Here is a 20,277-nt window from a genome sequence, read left to right as displayed (position 1 = left end):
TTTTTAGATGGGTAGCTTTACTTGTACTTAAGTAGAATTTCATCAAAGTAACTTTTACTTGAGTAGAATTTTTCAGTACTTTTCCCACCTCTGTCCATTACCCTGCCAGGTATTCCCCACCTGCAGTCACGAGCCATCCCTGACGTTTCTCCTCCTGGGACTCTCGTCTATCGTTTCCGAGTGTACAGTTATCAAAGAAGTCAGCAGTCAGCAAGAAATGTTCGAGGATATCGTTTTACCGGACCTATACAGGCCGTCGGCCGATATTCTCTACTAATTTCTCCCGAACAAACAAAGTTTCGCGCTCTTTCTCAAAACACTGTCTTGCTCTTCTCTCCGTCATCCAACCCTGCTGCGACCTCACTGAAAAATGGCCGCCACGTCCTGTCATCTTCGTCACGTCCGGTCCGTGCTCAAAGGAACCATCCATATCAACCCGTCGCTTCCGGTAATGCCTCCTTTTCGGCAGCGGCTATTTCCTCGCCAACATGCCAGTGAGTATCCACAGGCCGTTGTAAATTCTCATTTTTACTGTTTAATGGCGTGTCGGAGAGCCGCCGTAGGCTCTATGTGTACGTAAGAAATTAGCGGTTCGACTGGTGCCCGTTTCAGACGCTTTTGTTGAGTTTTAGTCCCAGTTTTTTCAGATAATTGTGCACATATGAGCGCATTGCGAGCGCATTGTGACACAAGATGGCCGCGCACACACCGCAAACATGGAGCCAGCTCAACGGAGCATCTGAACGGGCGGAAAACTTCACACTAACAGTCGCATATTTTCCTTTGATTTACGTTGTTCGCTTGACGATTGAGTAAATTTACTACTGTCACACGTAGTAAGAGAATCGCCCGTGATATATGTAAATGCGTAGCCTGCGTTACCTAATCCCAGACATGTAGGCCAGCCGAGGAGCCTTCACGGAACATTTAGCAGGACAAAACAATGCTAACACAACAGCTAACGTCAACTGGTGTTACCTCAAATTATACAGTTTTATATGACCAGCGTTTATTTACTATTCACTATGATAGCCCGTGCGTTGTTTTAAAGTACAGGTTTAGTAGGTCAATCACAGGAATTGCATTTTTCTGACATGGTTCACTGACCTTTCGTTATTTCCTCCTTTTATTCAATGCAGCTCGCAAAAGACTTGTTGCACCCATCCCCTGAGGAGGAGAAGAGGAGGCACAAGAAGAAGCGTCTTGTTCAGAGTCCCAACTCTTACTTCATGGATGTGAAATGTCCAGGTACGGGTTCTCTAGATTTGTGTATGACAGCTAATCAAGACACAGCTAAGAGCCGTTTTACTGTTTAGTGCTCATTAATCAGAACATAACATATCTTACTGGACCCTTATATCAGCCAGTGTGATAGGTAACTAATATATTCATCTGTCAGTGCTTCAGTTCATCTGCAGCGTGTTAAACCAGCGCTGTAAAAATTATTACTAAGTTGTGATTTATTCGTCAATCCATTATCTATAACTGCTTATTCTTTACAGGTGAGCCGATCCCAGCTGACATTAGGCGAGAGTCGGGGAGTAGGAATTCATGCATTACTAAAATTAAAGTGGTGGCACCACGAAAAAAGAGTTAAAACTTAACTCTCAGTAACAACTAAATAGTTACACAAGCCCCTGGTGAAGGTGTAGCCCGAATCATGAAATATCACAGAATTGTACTCACTAAAAACAGCAGTTTTTCTGCCTCGCAGCATAGTTTTTTTTTTAAACAAGTGCACGCCATTTTGCAACACAGTTAACCAGTGGAGCCCTAATTTATGTGTGTATATATATATATATATATATATATATATATATATATATATATATATATATATATATATATATATAAAATCATTTTAAAGCTGTCTTTTCATATGAACTCTGGACAGTGTCTAGGGACATTAGTTCTGGAGTTAAGTTTTTACACTTGTAGCAGTTTTCTCACCTACGGGAAGTACTATACTTTGGTTTAGCTGAGGGATGACGCCTGGGCAGACTGTGCAGGAGGCAGGACATGACACAAATTATACTGCAATAACTTGGCCAGTTTGTAATTTGGTCATAAAACTGAAATGAGTTTGTTAGAGACAGAAGTCCATCTCTCCAGTTGGATATCTACGTTGCCATCTTCGTGTAAATGACTCTGTGTCTTCACCCTCAGATGTATGTTCTCTCCTGGTTCAACTTCGCTAGCTTGCCCACTCACTTACTGTGAATTCTCCAGACAATTACCTGCTCTATTCACACATAGGGTAAAGTCTGTTTAATGTCCCGTCCAGCTCATTCAAACATTTGCGTTCTCACCTACAGCTCCTCTTGGTGATATCTAGATAATTCCAGGTTTGCAGTGCATGTGCGAAAGGGGCTTAGCTTACTACTGTATGCTACAATGTCAAGTGGCTCATGCCAGCCAAAAAGCAAATGGGCACAGTAAGAGATCTCTTATCTTTGACTACTTGCCTTAGTCATGACTTTACATTGAAACTAGTTGGGTTATGTCCCAGGTAGTCGGGGTACAACCAATTTTAGTTCAGGTACACAATATTAGTTAGCCTCTAGTGTCGACTTACTGCCCTAACTAGGGAGGGAACTGACACACAGCTGGTGCAACTTGGTGCAGGTTTTTAGCATTTGACTGGTGCTTCAGACCTTGGAAAAGGGATTATTTATGTGTGAATTGTGTTCATATGTGATGCATTTAGAAGTTGTTGGCCGCACTGAAAAGTGACTGGACTTCCTCTATTGTGGGTTTCCAATCTCATTCCAGTGCCAGATCGACCTCAGTTTGCAGAAGGGTTGAGCTAGACCACTGGCTTCCCCCTTTCGAAGGCTGAGAACATATATCTCCCCTCTAGCCACTGTACAGTTCAGCCCTGATAAACCATTGTGTTGTGTAGCTTGTTTAGTTGTTCTCAAGGCTTTCACTTTTGTTAAATGTCCAGGTAAAGGTTTTCACCATGCAGATGTACCTCATCAGACACTGTCATTCGACATAGTTGTAACTGGTGTCTTGTCTGTCTTCTTCCAGGATGCTACAAGATCACGACGGTGTTCAGTCACGCTCAGACGGTCGTGCTGTGTGTTGGCTGTTCAACAGTCCTTTGTCAGCCTACCGGAGGCAAAGCACGTCTCACAGAGGGTCAGTATTACCTACCATATACACGTTACCCACTAAACTGCTGGTTACACAGTGAAGGTCTCTCACTATCATACAGGGTTGAGTTGTAGATTATTCCTGGAGCCCGACATAGCGTACAGTGTCTAAGTGGGTTGGTGCTGCATGTAGATTAGACAGTACTTTTCCTCGACCCGCTTAAGTTGCTGAAATATGGTATATATCTTGTAGGAACCCAAAATGTATGTTCATCCATTTGGAATACTCATTTATTATTGCAAGCATTTGGTCCTCTTGTTCAGTAGCTTAACACTTACAGGCTTTAACTTCAACCAGTATCCGACCCAGATGCTACATCTTAATGTAAGACAGCCAGTCAGGACCCTGTTTCAAGCCGTTTTAAGGCTTTGTGCTCAGGATCAGAACTTATACCAGAGGCCAAGTTGAGAATAGAGAATATGACTCACTGAACCATTGATTTATCATCATCCTAGCCCGTGTGAAAGGTCACATTTTCTCATATAAGCTCAGTGGGTTTTTGGCATTTGGCTGGTGCTTCATGCTCTGAAAGAAGCGATTATTTGTGTTCATAATGTGACAGTTTAAAGTTTACTGGCCGCACTGCCAAGTGACTGGACTTCCTCTGTCGTGGTCTTCCAATCTCATTCCAGTGCCAGATCGACCTCAGTTTGCAGAAGGGTTGAGCTAGACCACTGGCTCCCCCCTTTCGAAGGCTGAGAACAAATGCTTTATAGTCAAGCTCTGATACAGTTACAAAGTCAGATAGTGTTGTGTAGCTTTTATCTCCATTTAGTCACTTTTGCTGCTGAAGCTTCAACTTTTGAGACTACTGTTACATCTTTGCTTGCACAATAAATGCACAGTTCAGTGGGAAGAGATGTTGACCTCATCGGTCACATGATGGGAAACGATGAGTCTCGTATCAGCACAGTGCAGGACAATAGCAGTGTGCATTGCCTGCAGTATTTCTGTACTGTAAAGCTTCTCTTTTGTCTGACTGTCATTGTCTCCTCTGGCAGGGTGCTCATTCAGGAGGAAGCAGCACTAGCTGTTCTCCCCGGAGTTGAAGGGGAGAGGAGGGGATGGACCGGTTGATATCAGCGCCTTCTGCCTCCCGAGATGGCGGCAGACCCAGTGGTCTGATCTGAAATGAGACCTGCCGATGGATTACCACTGTTCATGCTGACAGATCAGTTGTTGCTGTAACTCCACCCTCCAACCCTGTCTCTCTTAATAAAATGTTGTTTTGGCTAAAGGAGTGGTTTGTGTGTGGTTTTGTTTGAAGAGACAGATTTTCTTTACTCTGTCGGGATGTTTCAGGCTGTCATCATTTTTATTAGAAAGTACTACAGGTTATGGTCGTAATTCTGCAAGATGACATTTTAATACAGTAACAAACTGCATTTGAATCTGTGCAATTTTTATTACATAATCAGAAAAGTGCAGTGTTTACAGGTAACACTACTCACTGACATGGGAATGATAAAAGTTCTCCAGAACTTTCCAGACTTGTTTTTGCATTGATAAGGGGGTGTGACTCACAATGTGCTGATCATTTTCTGTTTATCAGTTATCGGTTGGTCTACAAGACATCTCGAAACAGTGAAACATGACCTCAGCAATGTCTTAAAGCACAGTTTATAATGTCCATGTCCATAACGAAAGACCTACAAAAACAGCAATGACAAAATTTTTGCTTTGAAATCCTTCACTAATTGGTCAAAATCATTGCATTTCTTATATTAATGAATGCCCACAGTTTGGTGGCAGGTGTTTTTTTACTAAGTTACTCCTGGAAAAATGGGGAAAAAACAGAATTGTGACTAACTTCTACATTTATTTCTGCTACAGAAAATGATGATACCTACAATTTACATAATTCTGTACAGCCTTCACCTTGTTATTATGACCCATCAGTTGACATCCTGTAAGAAAAAATGTCCCAACATGATCATTTTAGCTGCACTATGGGCAGATAACTCTTCCTGAAGCACCTGAGAACCCTCCTCATCAGCCTCCCTCTACCTGTCCACGCTCGCACCAGCAGTCTCTGACTTCACCTCCCTCTCTCTGAGCAAGTGGCGGATGGAGGAGTTCTGTGTGGACAGGGTGCTGGACAGGAGCGGCATCAGGCTCCTGAAACCCTCCCTCAGCTCCTCCACGTGCTTCTCCAGGCTGTGGATGTGTGAGTCCAGCTCCCCCCTGCAGCCCTGCACCTCTGACAGCACGTCATACATCAGGGTTTGCATCTGCATTGGGGTTGATGTCCGTGGTGGTGCGAGAACGTCCATGTGGAAGAAAAGAAAGAGAGAAAAGAGAAGGCATCAGGGAATATTAGATGCTACTTTGTTGAGGTTTTGCTAGGAGGGGATAGAAAATGATGCGATCACTTGCCTCTCTCACCTTGCAGAGATCAACCAGAGTGTTACCCTGGTCTGCAAGTATCCTCTTCTCTATCTTCACCCGCCGCAACCTGGAAACAATTATTGAGATACAGGTGCCACAGGAGGTTTACATGACATAGCTACTAAAATAAAAGGGCCAGTTCACCCTCATCACAAGAACCAACCCATAAACACAGCACACTGTCAACAGTTTTAATAGTGACTTTGTTAAGGTGAAAGTAGATCAGATAAAATGATTCAAATCAGCTGTTCTAGTATTCACACTAAGAGAGTGACAAAAGAAAGACTACTCACACTATTCAGTGTATTAGTGACATTTCTGTGTAAAATTTTAATAGCATACTATAATATAACTTTTTAATGACTATATGACATACTATACTGACTTTTTAACGGCTTTTTCATGAGATACTACATGACCACTTTTTTAACGACTTTTTTATGACACACTATGCTATGACGTTTGTAATGACGTTTTATGACATACTATGACTTTTTTACGACTTTTTTATGACATGACTTTTTTAATGACATACTACACTATGACTTTTTATTGACTTTTATATGACATACTATACTATAACTTTTTTAATGACTTTTTGATAACATACTATACTATGACTTTAATGACTTTTTTATTAAATACTATACTATGACTTTTTTAACGACTTTTTTTATTAAATACTATACTATGACTTTTTTAACGACTTTTTTTTATTAAATACTATACTATGAATTTTTTAATGACTTTTTATGACATACTATACTATGACTTCATTAACGACTTTTTATGACATACTACACTACGACTTTTTAATGACTTTTATATGACATACTATACAATGACTTTTTTAATGACTTTTTGATAACATACTATACTATGACTTCTTTAATGACTTTTTTAATAAATACGCTATGACTTTTTTAACGACTTTTTTATGACATACCCTACTACGACTTTTTAGTGACCTTTTCATGACATACTATACTATGACTTTATTAACGACTTTTTTATTAAATACTATGCTATGACTTTTTTAATGACTATTTTATGACATACTATACTACGACTTTATTAACGACTATTTTATGACATACTATACTAAGACTTTTTTAATGACTTTTTTATGACATTCTATACTATGACTTTTTAAATGACTTTTTAATTAAATAATAATAATAGCTAATGCTTATTTTACATACCGTGATATTTTTATGACATACTGTGGTTGTTTTTAAGGCTTATATTTTTATGACATATTATAGCACAATGTTTAAGGGACATTATTATGACACACTATACAATGACGTTTTTAATGACCTTTTTATGATATACTATACTATGACTTTTTTAACGACTTTTTCATGACATACTATACTATGACTTTTTTAATGACTTTTTTATGACATACTATACTGACTTTTTAAATGACTTTTTTAATGACGTACTATACTATGACTTTTTTAACGACTTTTCAATGACATACTATACTATGACTTTTTTAATGACTTTTTTATGACATACTATTCTGACTTTTTAAATGACTTTTTCAATGACATACTATACTATGACTTTTTTAACGACTTTTCAATGACATACTATACTATGACTTTTTTATGACATTTATTATGACATACTATACTATGACTTTTTTATGACATTTATTATGACATACTATACTAGACTTTTTTATGACATTTATTATGACATACTATACTATGACTTTTTTATGACTTTTTAATGACATACTAAACTATGACTTTTTTAATGACATCATACTATACTATGACTTTTTTAATGACATACTATTCTATGACTTTTTAAAAAATGTTTTAATGACATACTATAGTTTGACTTTTTAATGACTTTTTTTCACATCATGAAAATGTTCTGTTAACCATGACATACTATACTATAGGCTTCTATTACTCTTTTCTGACATTTTTTTAAATATTTTTATGACATATTATAGCACAATGTTTTAGGGACATTATTATGACATACTATACAATGACGTTTTTAATGACCTTTTTATGACATACTAATCTATGACTTTTTTAACAACTTTTTCAATGACATACTATACTATGACTTTTTTAACGACTTTTTCATGACATACTATACTATGACTTTTTTTATGACTTTTTTAATGACATACTATACTATGACTCTTAAATTACTTTTTTAATGACATACTATACTATGACTTTTTTATGACATACTTTACTATTACTTTTTAAGACATTTATTATGACATACTATACTATGACCTTTTAATGACATACTATACTATGACTCTTAAATTACTTTTTTAATGACATACTATACTATGACTTTTTAAATTACTTTTTTAATGACATACTATACTATGACTTTTTATGACATACTATACTATGACTTTTAGATGACTTTTTTTTCATGCCATGAAAATGTTCTGTTAACCACAGACCTTATTTCAGGTCTCTAACCAAAAACCCACTGACTTCGAGATGAAGGAACCTTGAGTGATAAAATGCTCATTCCTGGGGCACTGTATTGTTATACATATGGCACATTTAGCAAATAAAGTGAAGGTCTTTCTTATGCTGTGACAGCACAGAAACAGTTTTACAGTATATGAGGGTTAAGTGTCTTACTGGTGGATGGCCAGAAGCAACTTCCGCTGGTGCATGCGGACTCTGGTGTGGTCTCTTTCTCTTGACAGCTTAGTGTGTTTGTAGATAAGCCAAGTCTCTCTCAGCACATTTGCTGCAGCAATTTTTATCTAGTGAAAGGATGCAGAAAATCACTCCAGAGTTATTTTATATTTATGCACATGACTTGAAAGCGCTGTTATTTATTGCACATGCAGAACAACACCAACAGACTATATTTACCCTGTGTATACTACAGTCTTTTTTGTCTTTATTCAACTTTCAAACGTGAGTTTGAAATTTTGGGTCTTTTTCTAAAAATGTATACGCAACTGGAGCACTCTGTAAACAGTTTGTATTGATTCGTATTGAAGCAAGGTAAACTTATTTCACTTCACTCACAGGTTTTTACTTGTTCTGGTGGTATTCTGGTGACAGCAATAGGCAAATAAAGAGATTCTCTTAAAGTGCACACAAATATCTGTATGTTTGTTGCAATGCAACAAAAAGACTTAGCCACAGTCTGTGCAGCATCTCTCTCACTGTAGGACCTATTCAAACGACTTAAATATGTAAATAAAGCCACAGTGAGGAAGATATTGGTGTTTACCCTCTTGGAGATGTGAGAATCCATCATAAAGTTATGGACGTGTTTCTCTGCCCGGGTCAACTCCAGCTTCCTAGCAACCACCGCCACCACCAGGACTGTGCAGCCAGCTCCCTGTGTATCAGAATTAGACATTTGTGACTTCCACTTATTATAGGTGAAACTATCAACCCTCTGTCTCACCATTATCCCAGTGAGGAGGCAGATGCTGCGACCACAGTAGGTGTGAGGCACCACGTCTCCGTAACCGATGGACAAGAAGGTGACAGAGATCATCCACAGGGCCTCCATGTAGTTGCTGCTCAGGTCCCTGTAGTTGTGGTGTCTGCAGGAATAAACGTATGTCATTATCATATATATTATATTTTGCCTTTTTCTGGTTTTAAACGCTGCTTTACTGAACTGCTCTGACTGCTGTAGCTGAATAATAAATTTCTGCTCTACTTTCACATTACTGATGATGTTTTTTCCTTTCCCTCTCTTAGCTTACAATGCATTTGGTATTAAAAACCACATATATTCAATATTAAAAAGGTCAAGATTAGATGATTTTTAATCTTGTCAGTGTTATCCAGTAAAGTTTATTTATACAGTGCCTCTCATACAGGGGTGTAGCTCAAAGTGCTCTACAATGAGGAGAAGAAACAAGAGAATAAAAACAGGCAAATTAAAACAAGGGCAAATACTGTGCGATAAAACCAAGCAGTCACATGAATAGCAGACAAAGGAGGCAGCACATAGCAAACAGGTGCGTAGAATAACAGAATATTTAGGCGATAAAAACAAGGACAGCATGTAAAGAACAAACGTCTCCATCTCTTGTGGCCTTGGGTAGAGAATGCCATAATTTTGGTGCATAGTTAAAAAAAGCTGAGCTGCCAATTTTTTTTTTATTTATGTGATGGTATGTAAAAAAAAAACTGGCAGCAGAAGATCTAAGGATAATGAAGTGACTAAGAATTAGTAATGTGGGCCGGTCCCAAACCATTAACAGCCTCGTAAAGAAGTAAAAGAACTTCATAATCAATCCTATATAGCACAGATATAGCACAGAAGTGCTGCGGCTGTAGAACATTAAAGTAATGCTGTGTGTTTGAATGATAATTAAATATTAAATGGATAGGCCTTGGGCACTATAGACACCACTACAGATACAGCAGTAGGCTGATATATCATCACATACCTCTCACAAACATGTAAGCCCCACGCGGCCACAATCCATAGAGAGACGCTGAAAATCATCAGCACAGTCCCAGGGTAGGTGGTCATTAGTGTTTTCCCCACAAACCTGGTGTTGAAGTGTATCTAAAGATCACAAAAGGGAAGCATCTGCGTCATGATTTTGACAGTAGGGCCTACTTAGCTAGACTATTTAGGATAGCACCTGTCAGATTATGATTATATAATACAGAGGAGATGAGGGATAAGAAAACTGTTCTCAATCTGGCTCGATACATGGATAGTAGGTTTGGTATTGCGGTGAGGAGACAAAGGTCATTTTCATCACTCTTAAATAGCATTTATAAGGGAAGGGATTAGCTGGGTGGATATTATCAACTTTGGAAAAGAAAGCAGACAAGCAAGGAGAGCTAGCGAGGGACATAATCAGCATGTGAAACCACTGGGATTCATGGGGGTGAAACCGTGATAGTCACACCTCAATTGTCACACCTCTACAGACCCCTCGGCCCACCTAGACATAAGACATAAACACATGTGCATGAAATGTTCAAGCCCAGCCCAAATGTCCAAAATATGAACTTTAATATCCCATGAATCATGTCCCTTAGCAGGTTTCTGCCCAGCTTTTAAAATCACATCAAAACAGACTAAATAAATCAGAAAGTGTCATGATGTCATCACTGTACTATCCAAGCCAGTAAAGCCCAAAGCCAGATTGTGTCAGGTTGACCTCCCACCTTGTTGAGCGCTCCGATGCTGCGAGATGCGGTGTCAGTGAAGAGGCGGCTGTGCAGCATCATGGCCCGGCCCAGCAGGTAGAGCCTCAGGAACATGGGCAGAGCCAGGACAATCTCCAGCTCGGTTTCCGACAGCGGCAGGTGAGGCGTGGTGTGCTGGAAGGTCATCTCAAAGTACTCCATCAGGCCAACCGGATAGGGGTGGATGGCCACCGCAGCCAGCTCCAGGGCTACCAGAGCCAAACGGTCGCTTGTCATGGCAATCCGCCAATCCTCTGCACCAATGTCATGAACGTAAAGCTACCGGAGAGGTGGGAAGAGTGCATGATAGTGAAAATGGGCTTCTGATTTAGGGATCCAAGATAAATCTGGAGGGTGAAGATGATCAAGTAGGAACTCCTTTAACACATTATTCTGTTTACTAGTCTTGGACAGTGCAGCTGCATATGTGGCAAAAACTGCATAAGGCCTTTTGTGGCTCCAGAGGGAGCTGTGCAAAGTTTTAGAAACTGCTTCAAGTGATGTCACAAAAACTGCCCATCATGACACAGATGATGTTTATTCTCTAGGACTAAAGAAAGAAAGAAAAAAGTTTGTCTTACATAATGATTCTTTCACTTTCCTTTCAATTTTTGCTTTTTTTTGTAAAATATTTCACACTTGTTCCTCTAAAAATCCCTCAAACGAAGCCACCTGAGAATGAAAAATGACTTTTAGGTTTGCTCATAGTGCCATATCCTGTGATGAGCAGGCAGAAGTAGACTTTGCTCAATTTTAAAAGGCCACCAGACTAAAAGATTGTGAACCAGCATTGTAGAAACTTCATTTCCTTTCAATGGGACAACTTTCAGTTCCCCATGAACGACTATCCCCCAAAAAGAGATTCCTTGGCTGCAAATTTTCAGAGAAATCTTTAAATTTAAAGAGAATATCCCCTGGAGGAGGACTTGGACCTGATTGCATAATCCTGAACAGATCAGTTACCTGAACCTCACAGCAGTGGTACGCTATGATGAGGCCCAGCAGGATGATGGTAGAAAAACTGATGATGGACTTGAGTGCGAGGGAATACACGGAGCTCTGTGAGACACACACGAACATGACATCATTAACAAGCTGATGGGTCATTACAAAGCTCAATCTATGAAATGGCATCATCCTCGGTAACCTTATAATCTTACATACATTTAGATAATCCATTTGAATGATGCAATGATCCTATGGGTGTATTGTATATTTTCCTACAGATGCTGGGAGATCATTTGTCATTGTGTCTCAACAGTTTTATCAGTATGGCTCAGAAGTAAAACAATAAAGAAGAATTAAGAGGTTTAACTGAATATAATAAAAGAAAAATATGAACAAAGTGAAAGGTGTGCTACGCTATTACTCAAAATGTGATTACTCAGGTAGTAACACATTGTAAATAACAGTGATGGGTTAATTTCAGAAAAGATAACTAAACATGTGAGGTGTGATCTCTTTTAAAACTTCACATTTCTCGGAAGATTTCCTAGTGTCTGGTTTTTCTCTCTCTGACCTTGCTGTAGACGCTCCAGGAAAGCTCTGTCTCCATCACCATCATCACCATCCCGAATATCCCCACCGCCAGGGCGCAGTCATTCAGCCGCTGCCTCCTCAAAAACAGAGCCCTCCTGTGGACCAGCCGCCAGCCGATGTTGTGAGTCTTCCAGTACGGGTCGTCCTTAGTGCCCTCCTTGTGTTTCGGGCTGATCTGAGAATTGGGATTTGGGTTTGGACCTGGGCACTCGGCTCCTGGCAGATGACCTTGGCCCTCAGTCATATCTTGGCGATGCGGGAATGTCTCACAGGGTGGCTGGAAGTCATCATCTTTGCTGGTGATGATGATCTCTGGGAGACTCTGACGGTCGTGCATCTCCAAAGAAACGCTGCCTGACTTGCGGCGCCCTCTGCCTTCAACATCCGTGACCTCTAAGTGTGACCTGCAGGGGCCCTTAAAGGGCGACCCGCAGGGAGAAATGGGGACATCAGTGAAAGAGGTGACTTTCTCCTGGAGTCTGTGAGCTCCTGCGTTTTTGGCTTTGCACTGGTGATTACACTCCTTGTGTGCCTGGTTTTGTCGACGGCCCCCTGACCTTTTCTCACATTTCTTCTCTTTGCCTTTGTCTGCCCTCCTGTTGGAGCGAGGTGAAGGTGTGACATAGAGGTGGCCGTTGTATAAAGGTGTGGTGGCCATGGCCTGGGTCCTGTCCAGCCACACGGTGTGATCGGCTGTTTGGACCGTGTGGTGTATCCCGCACTGTGGAGAGCAGGCCTGAGGTGGAGGAACCATCCTCGGTGGGAGGAGGGGACGCTGGTCCTCCACGTCGTCTCCATCCACAACTGACAAGTTCATAGAGGGTGAGTGCTCCATGGTGAGAGAGTTTACAGGTAATGATTCACCAAGTCTTTTTAAGAGGTTTGCACGGAGAGAGCGGGAGAGAGACGGAGGACAAGTGAGGTTTGACAGATGAGAACAGCATTGAGAAGGAAGAAAAATTTTCTCATTAGTAGCTTCATCATCCAAAAAAAGACAGAAAACTACACTTTATTTTGTTTTATTATGTATTTTCTGTCCATGATGGAAAATCTAATAGCAACAAAATAATCTGTCTAATCACATATTTTTATTTGAATAAACATCAATGAAGATTTACTGGTACACTTTACTTGAATGTTAGCTAGAAATGTCAAAATCTTTCCACGCTGCTCTTAATCAATTCTTACCTTTTCAGTCAGGTTTTCCACCCGCAAGGACAAAAAAAAGGCCTTACGACAACTCTATTGGTCAAGGATTTCAGTATTCAGTGGTCTTATAATCCTGAAGGTCACATCTGCCTACATCAGAGAGATCCTCCAAATAAAATCCCGTTGAAACTTAGTCTCAAACACACTACTCTCATTAGAAAGACGTTTCAAAATTAGTTATTAAATTAGTTAAACCCAAAAACCTAATCAAGCAGCAACACCAAAGAGCTCCGGCGTGATCAGATCAAATTATTCCAAACGTCCCCGCTCTGCATGTATAAACTTTCCAGCAATCCATTAGCAGCCTCAGCATCACGGAGCCCCTCCCATGGATTCAAGCAAAGGTTATGAACTTCTCTCCTGCATATGACGACATAGGAGGTAAATACTCGTGGATATCCATTACATATTCAGGCATTTACTCCCTTGTTTGGCCGTGTTGGATTGTCCACCATCAGGGCATCTTCCTTAAAGCTGGAAAGGCTTAATGACCGCAAAGTCTCTAAGTTGCAGATGTTGCATGGAGCAAAGGCAAAGAATGAGTCATCTGTTTGTTTTTTAGCCGGGATTGGCAGATTTCCTCCTCCCTATATGTGTGTGTGTGTGTGTGTGTGTGTGTGTGTGTGTGTGTGGAGGTGACATCTGCTTATACATGGGTGCCCTGGTGTTAAAAATCAGCCTGAGATCATTCTCACAGCCTAAAAAGAAATGCTATTATATCACTTTTCATTTGTAATTTCACCAATTGCTGTCATAGTTGAATTGCACATAGTTGAACTTTTTTTTTTTTAAATAAATCTAATCTCAAAAATAGAATAACGGTCCTCAAAATCAATTCGGCAGATTAGTATTGCAGATTAATCAAGTGAGACAGAGATCCGATACTTATGAGCTTATGAAATATCAAATATGTCAGTCCTTAAGCAAACAATATGCACAGAGCGGGGTGGAGTATTACGCATTAAAGTCATAACAATGACATTCAGCATCATTTATTTATCTAAATCCTTGTGACAGATGGGTCTACAGATAATAGAGCTCCCTCCAAATGGAAGGACCTAAGGAGCAAAGGGGTGGGTGGAGCACATCCGGATAGTAGCAGGATAAAGAAAAGTATTATCTAATCTGAAGATAACATGTATTTAAAGATAGATGGAGAGTGATGGAGGGCGGGTTGGGGGATGTGACCATGCACAGGTGGAAGAGCAAAAACATGGTGGTAGTCTGATCAGACAGTCTGACATCCCTCCAGATGTAAAATAGATTAATTATGCTAAAACTACTATGTTCCACTCTGAGATTTAGCCAGATGCTGCTGTCTGGATTCTTTGTTTTGATATTCTGCAGGCTGGAAGCTCCCAACTGTCTGTGCTTCAGTGCATGACTGTCAACACTACGAACCCTTGCAGACGGGATAAATACAGACTGCATCTCACAACTAGATCCTAAAATATGACTATTTAGTCTGTCGAAGCAAGACTCGCTCTGCTGTGGTGACTGTTCTTAAATTAAGTTGTCCTTTTTAATAACAAGATGCTGAAAGGATATATGCACATCTGCAAGGCCTCAAATTAATTCAAGCCTTCAGCCAAGTGCTTGTAAATCCTGGCCGCTGTAGCTGGTAGCTAAGTATGTCAATTCTTCTTGCCTCTGTGGACGGTAGCCAGCACGTTTGCAATTAGTCTCTTCCATTGCAAATCATCCTTTGGCTACTGAGAGAGTGAAATTAAACTGGGATATTTTGAGTCCTCTAATTGCTGTGGCTGGTAAATGGCAAATCTGCTTCATGCCCTGAATCTTTCGTGCGTGCCAGTTTCATCTTCTGGTCAGGACATTAATTGCTTCGGCCTGTTGGGATGCATCGGTTAAAAGTTAAAGAAGTCCCATTAGGATGCTAACAGCAGCAAGAAATGTTTGTGTTTTAAAGGTCAAGAGTCACGATTAGAGTTCAAGGAACAGTTTGACATTTTGGGGGATGTACTTATTTGCCAAGAGTTAGATAAGAAAATTGGTACCGCTCTTGTGTCTGTCTGCCCAGTTGGTGCCCCTTACCGTTATATTGGAGTCACAGAGATCAGCTTTATTTTGTGTGAAAATACAAAATAATGGGAAGTAGAATTGATACAGAAATGAAATATAACTGATAATAAATGTGTTCAATTTTGGCTCAAATTAAGCCATATGTCATTTTTGGCTTCCATCTTTGTCTGGATTAGGAGACAGAGTCGCAATTTTGGATAATGGTTAAAAATCTTTTTAAAGCTTCAGTTGGTAACTTCTATTAAAAATAACTTTGTGTCATATTTGCTTTAACCATCGCTATAGTTTGAAATAATTGCATGAGATAGATAGTCTGTGAAAAAAATCATGTTCCACCTTTTCTTCCCACTGCTTCTCATGGGATTTGCGAGAATCAGACTAGAATGCGATGCAGCAGCAACAACCAATCAGAGCCAAGGGGTCTGACTCAGCTGTCAATCATGTCAATTGACCTTTCGCTAAGTCCCGCCCCTAAAAAACAGACTGGACAATCATAGTGTTGCATCAGCCAGCTCCGACAGGGTCCGACAACTTAACGGCTGTCCATAGACCCTCATAAAAACGTTCCGATTTCTTTCATTTTCAGTCTGGTTTTGTGGATTTCAAGCTAAAGGTTGTGCCTGAGGAACGTGTAATAATGATGTTCATTACCTAAAGAGGTTGGGAGGAGATTAACTTCCTCTCCTGTTCCAAAACCAAAATCAAACCCTGAAAATGGTTAGCTAGCTAGTGAAGAGAGTTTGTGACCAAAGTACCAAGCACCGCCCATCAGCCGGACCAACTTTCTCATTTTACAGCTAAACAGTGCACTAAAATGTGTTCTGAAAAAAATGAGGTGAGAAATAGGCAATGCAGTGACAGAATCTTGATTTATTGGTTCATTCATTGATCAGTGCTGCCTAGTTTGACAGTTTGACCACAGTTTACGAGTACTGATTGACATGGTGACAGCTGTATTTTTGTATATCCTGATTGGCTATTTTTGTGAGCATCCAGTAAGGCCATTAGAAGTGCTACATAAAACAGTGTAGGCAGAGGAATATGATTTTTTCTCTCCCACAGATTGTCTCATTTAGTGCTGTGTGGATATTTCTTTCAACTGTATTACTCAGACCACTGTTCCAAAACACTGTGTATTCAAATCATTTCCATCACTTAGCATTAACAAACAACCCTGACTCATTTTTAAAGTCCATCATTCTTTGAATTTAAGAAATCCATCCATGAGGAATACTTCCAATAGTTCCCAGAGAAATCTTGTTAAGAGAGAACGAATATAAATCAGCACAGTCACAGAAATGGATTCAAGTCTAATTTGTCATTTGAGGCTACGACCAGGAAACTGTTACCGTGGGTTTGCCAGGCAACCAGCAGAGACTCCAGGAAGTCACTGTGCCAGCCAAGAAAAAGTCTGGCACAAAACCCGCTATAAAACAACTTGTCATCTTTACACTTATACATTTTTTTTTTGTACAGAAGACATACCAAATTAATCAGTGAGTTTTATAGGTGCTGGTCGGTGGGTTTATTACCTCTGAACAGAACCAGGCCAGCTGTGTCCCCCTCTTTTTGTCTTTATGCTAAGCTTGTCTTGTGGCTGTAGCTTCATACTTAGGTAATGAACAGACATGAGAGGCTCAAGGTTACATTAGCTGCCACTAGCACAACACATCTGGATGCTGAATCGAGTTGCATTGTGGGTAACAGAACACTGATCTGGAGTAAAAAACCTAACATATCTGGTTCTGCCTATCCAAAATGTTACGAAGTTCTAATGTTAAATGGGGTAGGGTACTCTTAAAGGGACAGTTCACCCCAAAATCAAAGATACATGTTTCCTCTTACCTGTAGTGCTATTTATCAGTCTAGATTGTTTTGGGGTGAGTTGCCAAATGCTGGAGATATCGTTTGTAGAGATGTCTGCCTTCTCTTGGATATAATGGAATAAGATCACTCAACTTGTGCTGATCAAAGTGCCAAAAATATACATCTAAACAACTCAACAGCAATGTCTCTTTCCAGAAATAATGACCTGGTTACTCAAGATAATCCACAGACCTTGTTGTGAGCAGTTTCATGTAGGAACTACTTTCTGTATACTGAACTATACCTACCAACAGTGCTGGGAGGGTAATTTCTAAAATGTTTTCCACTACAGATTACTGGATACATACACCAAGTCCTTACAGCAAGCAAGCAAGCATCGCTCTCTGTCCACGCTGAATCTGTTAAATATGCACTTCTATTATATAACATAAACAAACCACGTCGGCTACTTATCAGCTTTGTGCTTGAGTGGAGACTTAACTGCAGAAACCTAAATAAGGTGGCAGCTGGCTGGAAGGAGGTCGTAAGGGAGCTGAAAGGCTTCTGGTAAATGACCATCACTAATAACAACCTGCTTGCCATTTACTGTATTGTATGTCACTTCCAGTAAATATAACAACACACTGTCTGTTTAAAATAGTACAAACATTGAAACATAGAAGGTGCCCGCACATCTTTTAAATGAGTTTAAATGTGTAGATAATTCCTCGGTTCAGCCTCATTCATTCACTGCTGTACTTACTTTATGTTACTTGTATAACCATTACTCCCTGTTAGTATGTATTTTTACATCTCCACTGACCAGTGGATACTTGGTCAAGACCCCTGGGGATCATGTTCCTTTATGACAGACGTCATGGCGTCAGAAGTGCTAGGCTTACTGATGAATGGACAAGTTAGACTAATTTGAGTTGGCCCAAGGTCAAGTTAAATGTGTCAAGGCACCATTTTAGGTAATAGTATACTTGCCACCATCCTATGTTAGCTGTGTCTCTCTCTGTTCACAATCATCACATAGCTTCTGCATGTAGCCATGTTGATCCGAGCTCGTAATTAAACGTGCATTAAGAAAGAACTCCATGATCGGCCTCATTCTTGAATTCTCCCGATCACCACAGAAACACCTACTCTCACTCCCCAACCCTGCCCGACAACCATATCACTGCACAGACGCAAGCGTGCATCAGCTCATTAACGAGAAACACATTTTCATTCCTGAAGTTTTGATATTCTGCCACTTGGTTATAGATTTCCCTGTCGGACACTGACAAAAAACAGACATCCTTTTGTGGTGGTATGATTGTGTCAGTCAATAACGTCACAGGACAGCATCAGCATCAGTTTGAAACGCCACCAGATGATAACGCCATTTAAGAAACTGGAAAATCCGTATAGGAGGGGTGAGAGGGGTGGCGGGGAGTCCAACAACACCGGACTTTCACCCAGAAGCCCGGTGTTCCCTTCATGTATGAATGTAGAGCCAAACCATGAAGCCTTTATTGCACAAGGACATAAACGGAAATACGAGGTGTTTTATTTTGAAGAGAATGCATCTTACAGAAACTGTACATTTCCTGTAAAATAGGAAGTGTATTTTGAAAAGACACAATGCACGTAAAAAGTGTAAATTGACACAGTATCCCAGAACATCTACAAGAGATGCACCCAGGATACCAAACGCATAATACATAGATGTGAAAATCCACTGACCAAGTGGCGATATGTGATGAGTTGGGGGTAAGAAGGTGTTGGAACAAGAGACTCATACTCCTGACAACGTGAGATGTAAACAATGTCTTTGGCAGATCTGTAGCATTAGCTAACTAGCAGAAAACACTTCCTTCAAGGCAACGACACAGTTGGCGGGTTTAGTTTGGTCGAAAGAAAATAGTTCCTACATGAAACTGCTCACAACAAGGTCTGTGGATTATTTTGAGTAACCGGTTCATGATTTCTGGAAAGAGACATTGCATTATATCCATTGTATTCAAGAGACGGCAGACATCTCTACGGCTGATATCTCCAACAATCGTCGACTCACACCAAAACAATCCAGAGTAATAAATAGCACTACACAGGTAAGAGGAAAATATGTATTTTTGATTTGGGGGTGAACTGTCCCTTTTAGATTTCACAGCATCAAATTTTACTGGATAATAGTCTACTTTGGTGCAGCTGCTCCAGGGCTTTCTGGAGCGGATATAATTGTCTACTAGAAGAGAACTTCATTTACTCAACTCCATTCAAGACAAAAAAGGTCCAGTCTGACAAACCAGACGTCACAGGCGAGTGGATGTATGTGGCGGTTCTGTCGATAACAGCCTATTAAGTGGAGGGGACGTGTCAGCGTAGGAGAAGGCCTAATCCAATCAGCAGAGTAATTAAAAACACACAGCACAGCAGCCCTGATGGCTGATGGCTGCATTGTCAGGGATGGCATTCAGCATTTAGCACAGAGAGGGCTAAGCTGTGGTCATGCCAGGTCAGAGCGACGGCCATCACAATCAGCATCAGCAACATCAGAATAAAAACAGCAAAAGTGCAGAGAGTGATCTGCAGCACATTATTGTCCACAGCCCTCACTCATCATCACTGCTATGCCTTTAACCCACACACTGCTCAGTGTTTTCATTCATCCGCATGTATTGTTTTCTAATTAGCCTCTTTATGGCATTGGCTCTCATCATCTTCTCGTTTCATTTAGCTCAGTTTCCTCCTCGTTAATTAACACCCTCACCTCACTCCTCCTGCCAGTGTCTCTGAGCTCCAGCCAGCATGCAGTTGGGAAACAAACCACCAGATGTCACCCACGCCTCACTGCCTCCAATCTGTATTTTTATGAAGCCTAATGAATTTTGTTTTTGGCACTGTGTCACATTGGTGCTTGGCGCATAACAGCACAAGGCTCTTTTTTTCTTTCTTTCCTTCACGAGAT

The 20,277-nt window shown here is 40.4% G+C and overlaps 2 protein-coding genes and 2 non-coding genes across 4 annotated transcripts; 3 read left to right on the top strand and 1 right to left on the bottom strand.

The window, feature by feature from the left end:
- The first annotated feature begins 412 nt into the window (after positions 1-412).
- rps27.1 (ribosomal protein S27, isoform 1) lies at positions 413-4,396 on the top strand. Its single transcript, XM_050034560.1, has 4 exons — positions 413-494; positions 1,140-1,248; positions 3,034-3,144; positions 4,161-4,396. The coding sequence occupies exons 1-4, from the start codon at positions 489-491 to the stop codon at positions 4,187-4,189; spliced, it is 255 nt and encodes an 84-aa protein (XP_049890517.1). The 5' UTR covers positions 413-488; the 3' UTR covers positions 4,190-4,396.
- Positions 2,718-2,847, top strand: LOC126384578 (small nucleolar RNA SNORA35). Its single transcript, XR_007569323.1, has one exon. It is a non-coding gene; the product is annotated as a small nucleolar RNA SNORA35 (small nucleolar RNA).
- On the top strand, positions 3,737-3,866 carry LOC126384577 (small nucleolar RNA SNORA35). The gene has a single exon (XR_007569322.1). It is a non-coding gene; the product is annotated as a small nucleolar RNA SNORA35 (small nucleolar RNA).
- Positions 4,397-5,025: 629 nt separating the features above from the next.
- Positions 5,026-13,101, bottom strand: LOC126384350 (small conductance calcium-activated potassium channel protein 1-like). The gene is made up of 9 exons (XM_050035365.1): positions 12,247-13,101; positions 11,691-11,786; positions 10,707-11,006; positions 9,971-10,092; positions 8,971-9,112; positions 8,791-8,901; positions 8,184-8,311; positions 5,536-5,614; positions 5,026-5,390 (listed from the first exon to the last, which is right to left on the bottom strand). Exons 1-9 carry the CDS (start codon positions 13,099-13,101, stop codon positions 5,163-5,165), a joined length of 2,061 nt encoding a protein of 686 aa, XP_049891322.1. The 3' UTR covers positions 5,026-5,162.
- Between the last annotated feature and the right edge of the window lie 7,176 nt (positions 13,102-20,277).

This window comes from Epinephelus moara, chromosome 22, assembly GCF_006386435.1.
Source record: "Epinephelus moara isolate mb chromosome 22, YSFRI_EMoa_1.0, whole genome shotgun sequence".
Taxonomy (NCBI): domain Eukaryota; kingdom Metazoa; phylum Chordata; class Actinopteri; order Perciformes; family Serranidae; genus Epinephelus; species Epinephelus moara.
This window is presented reverse-complemented; position numbering and strand designations above follow the sequence as displayed.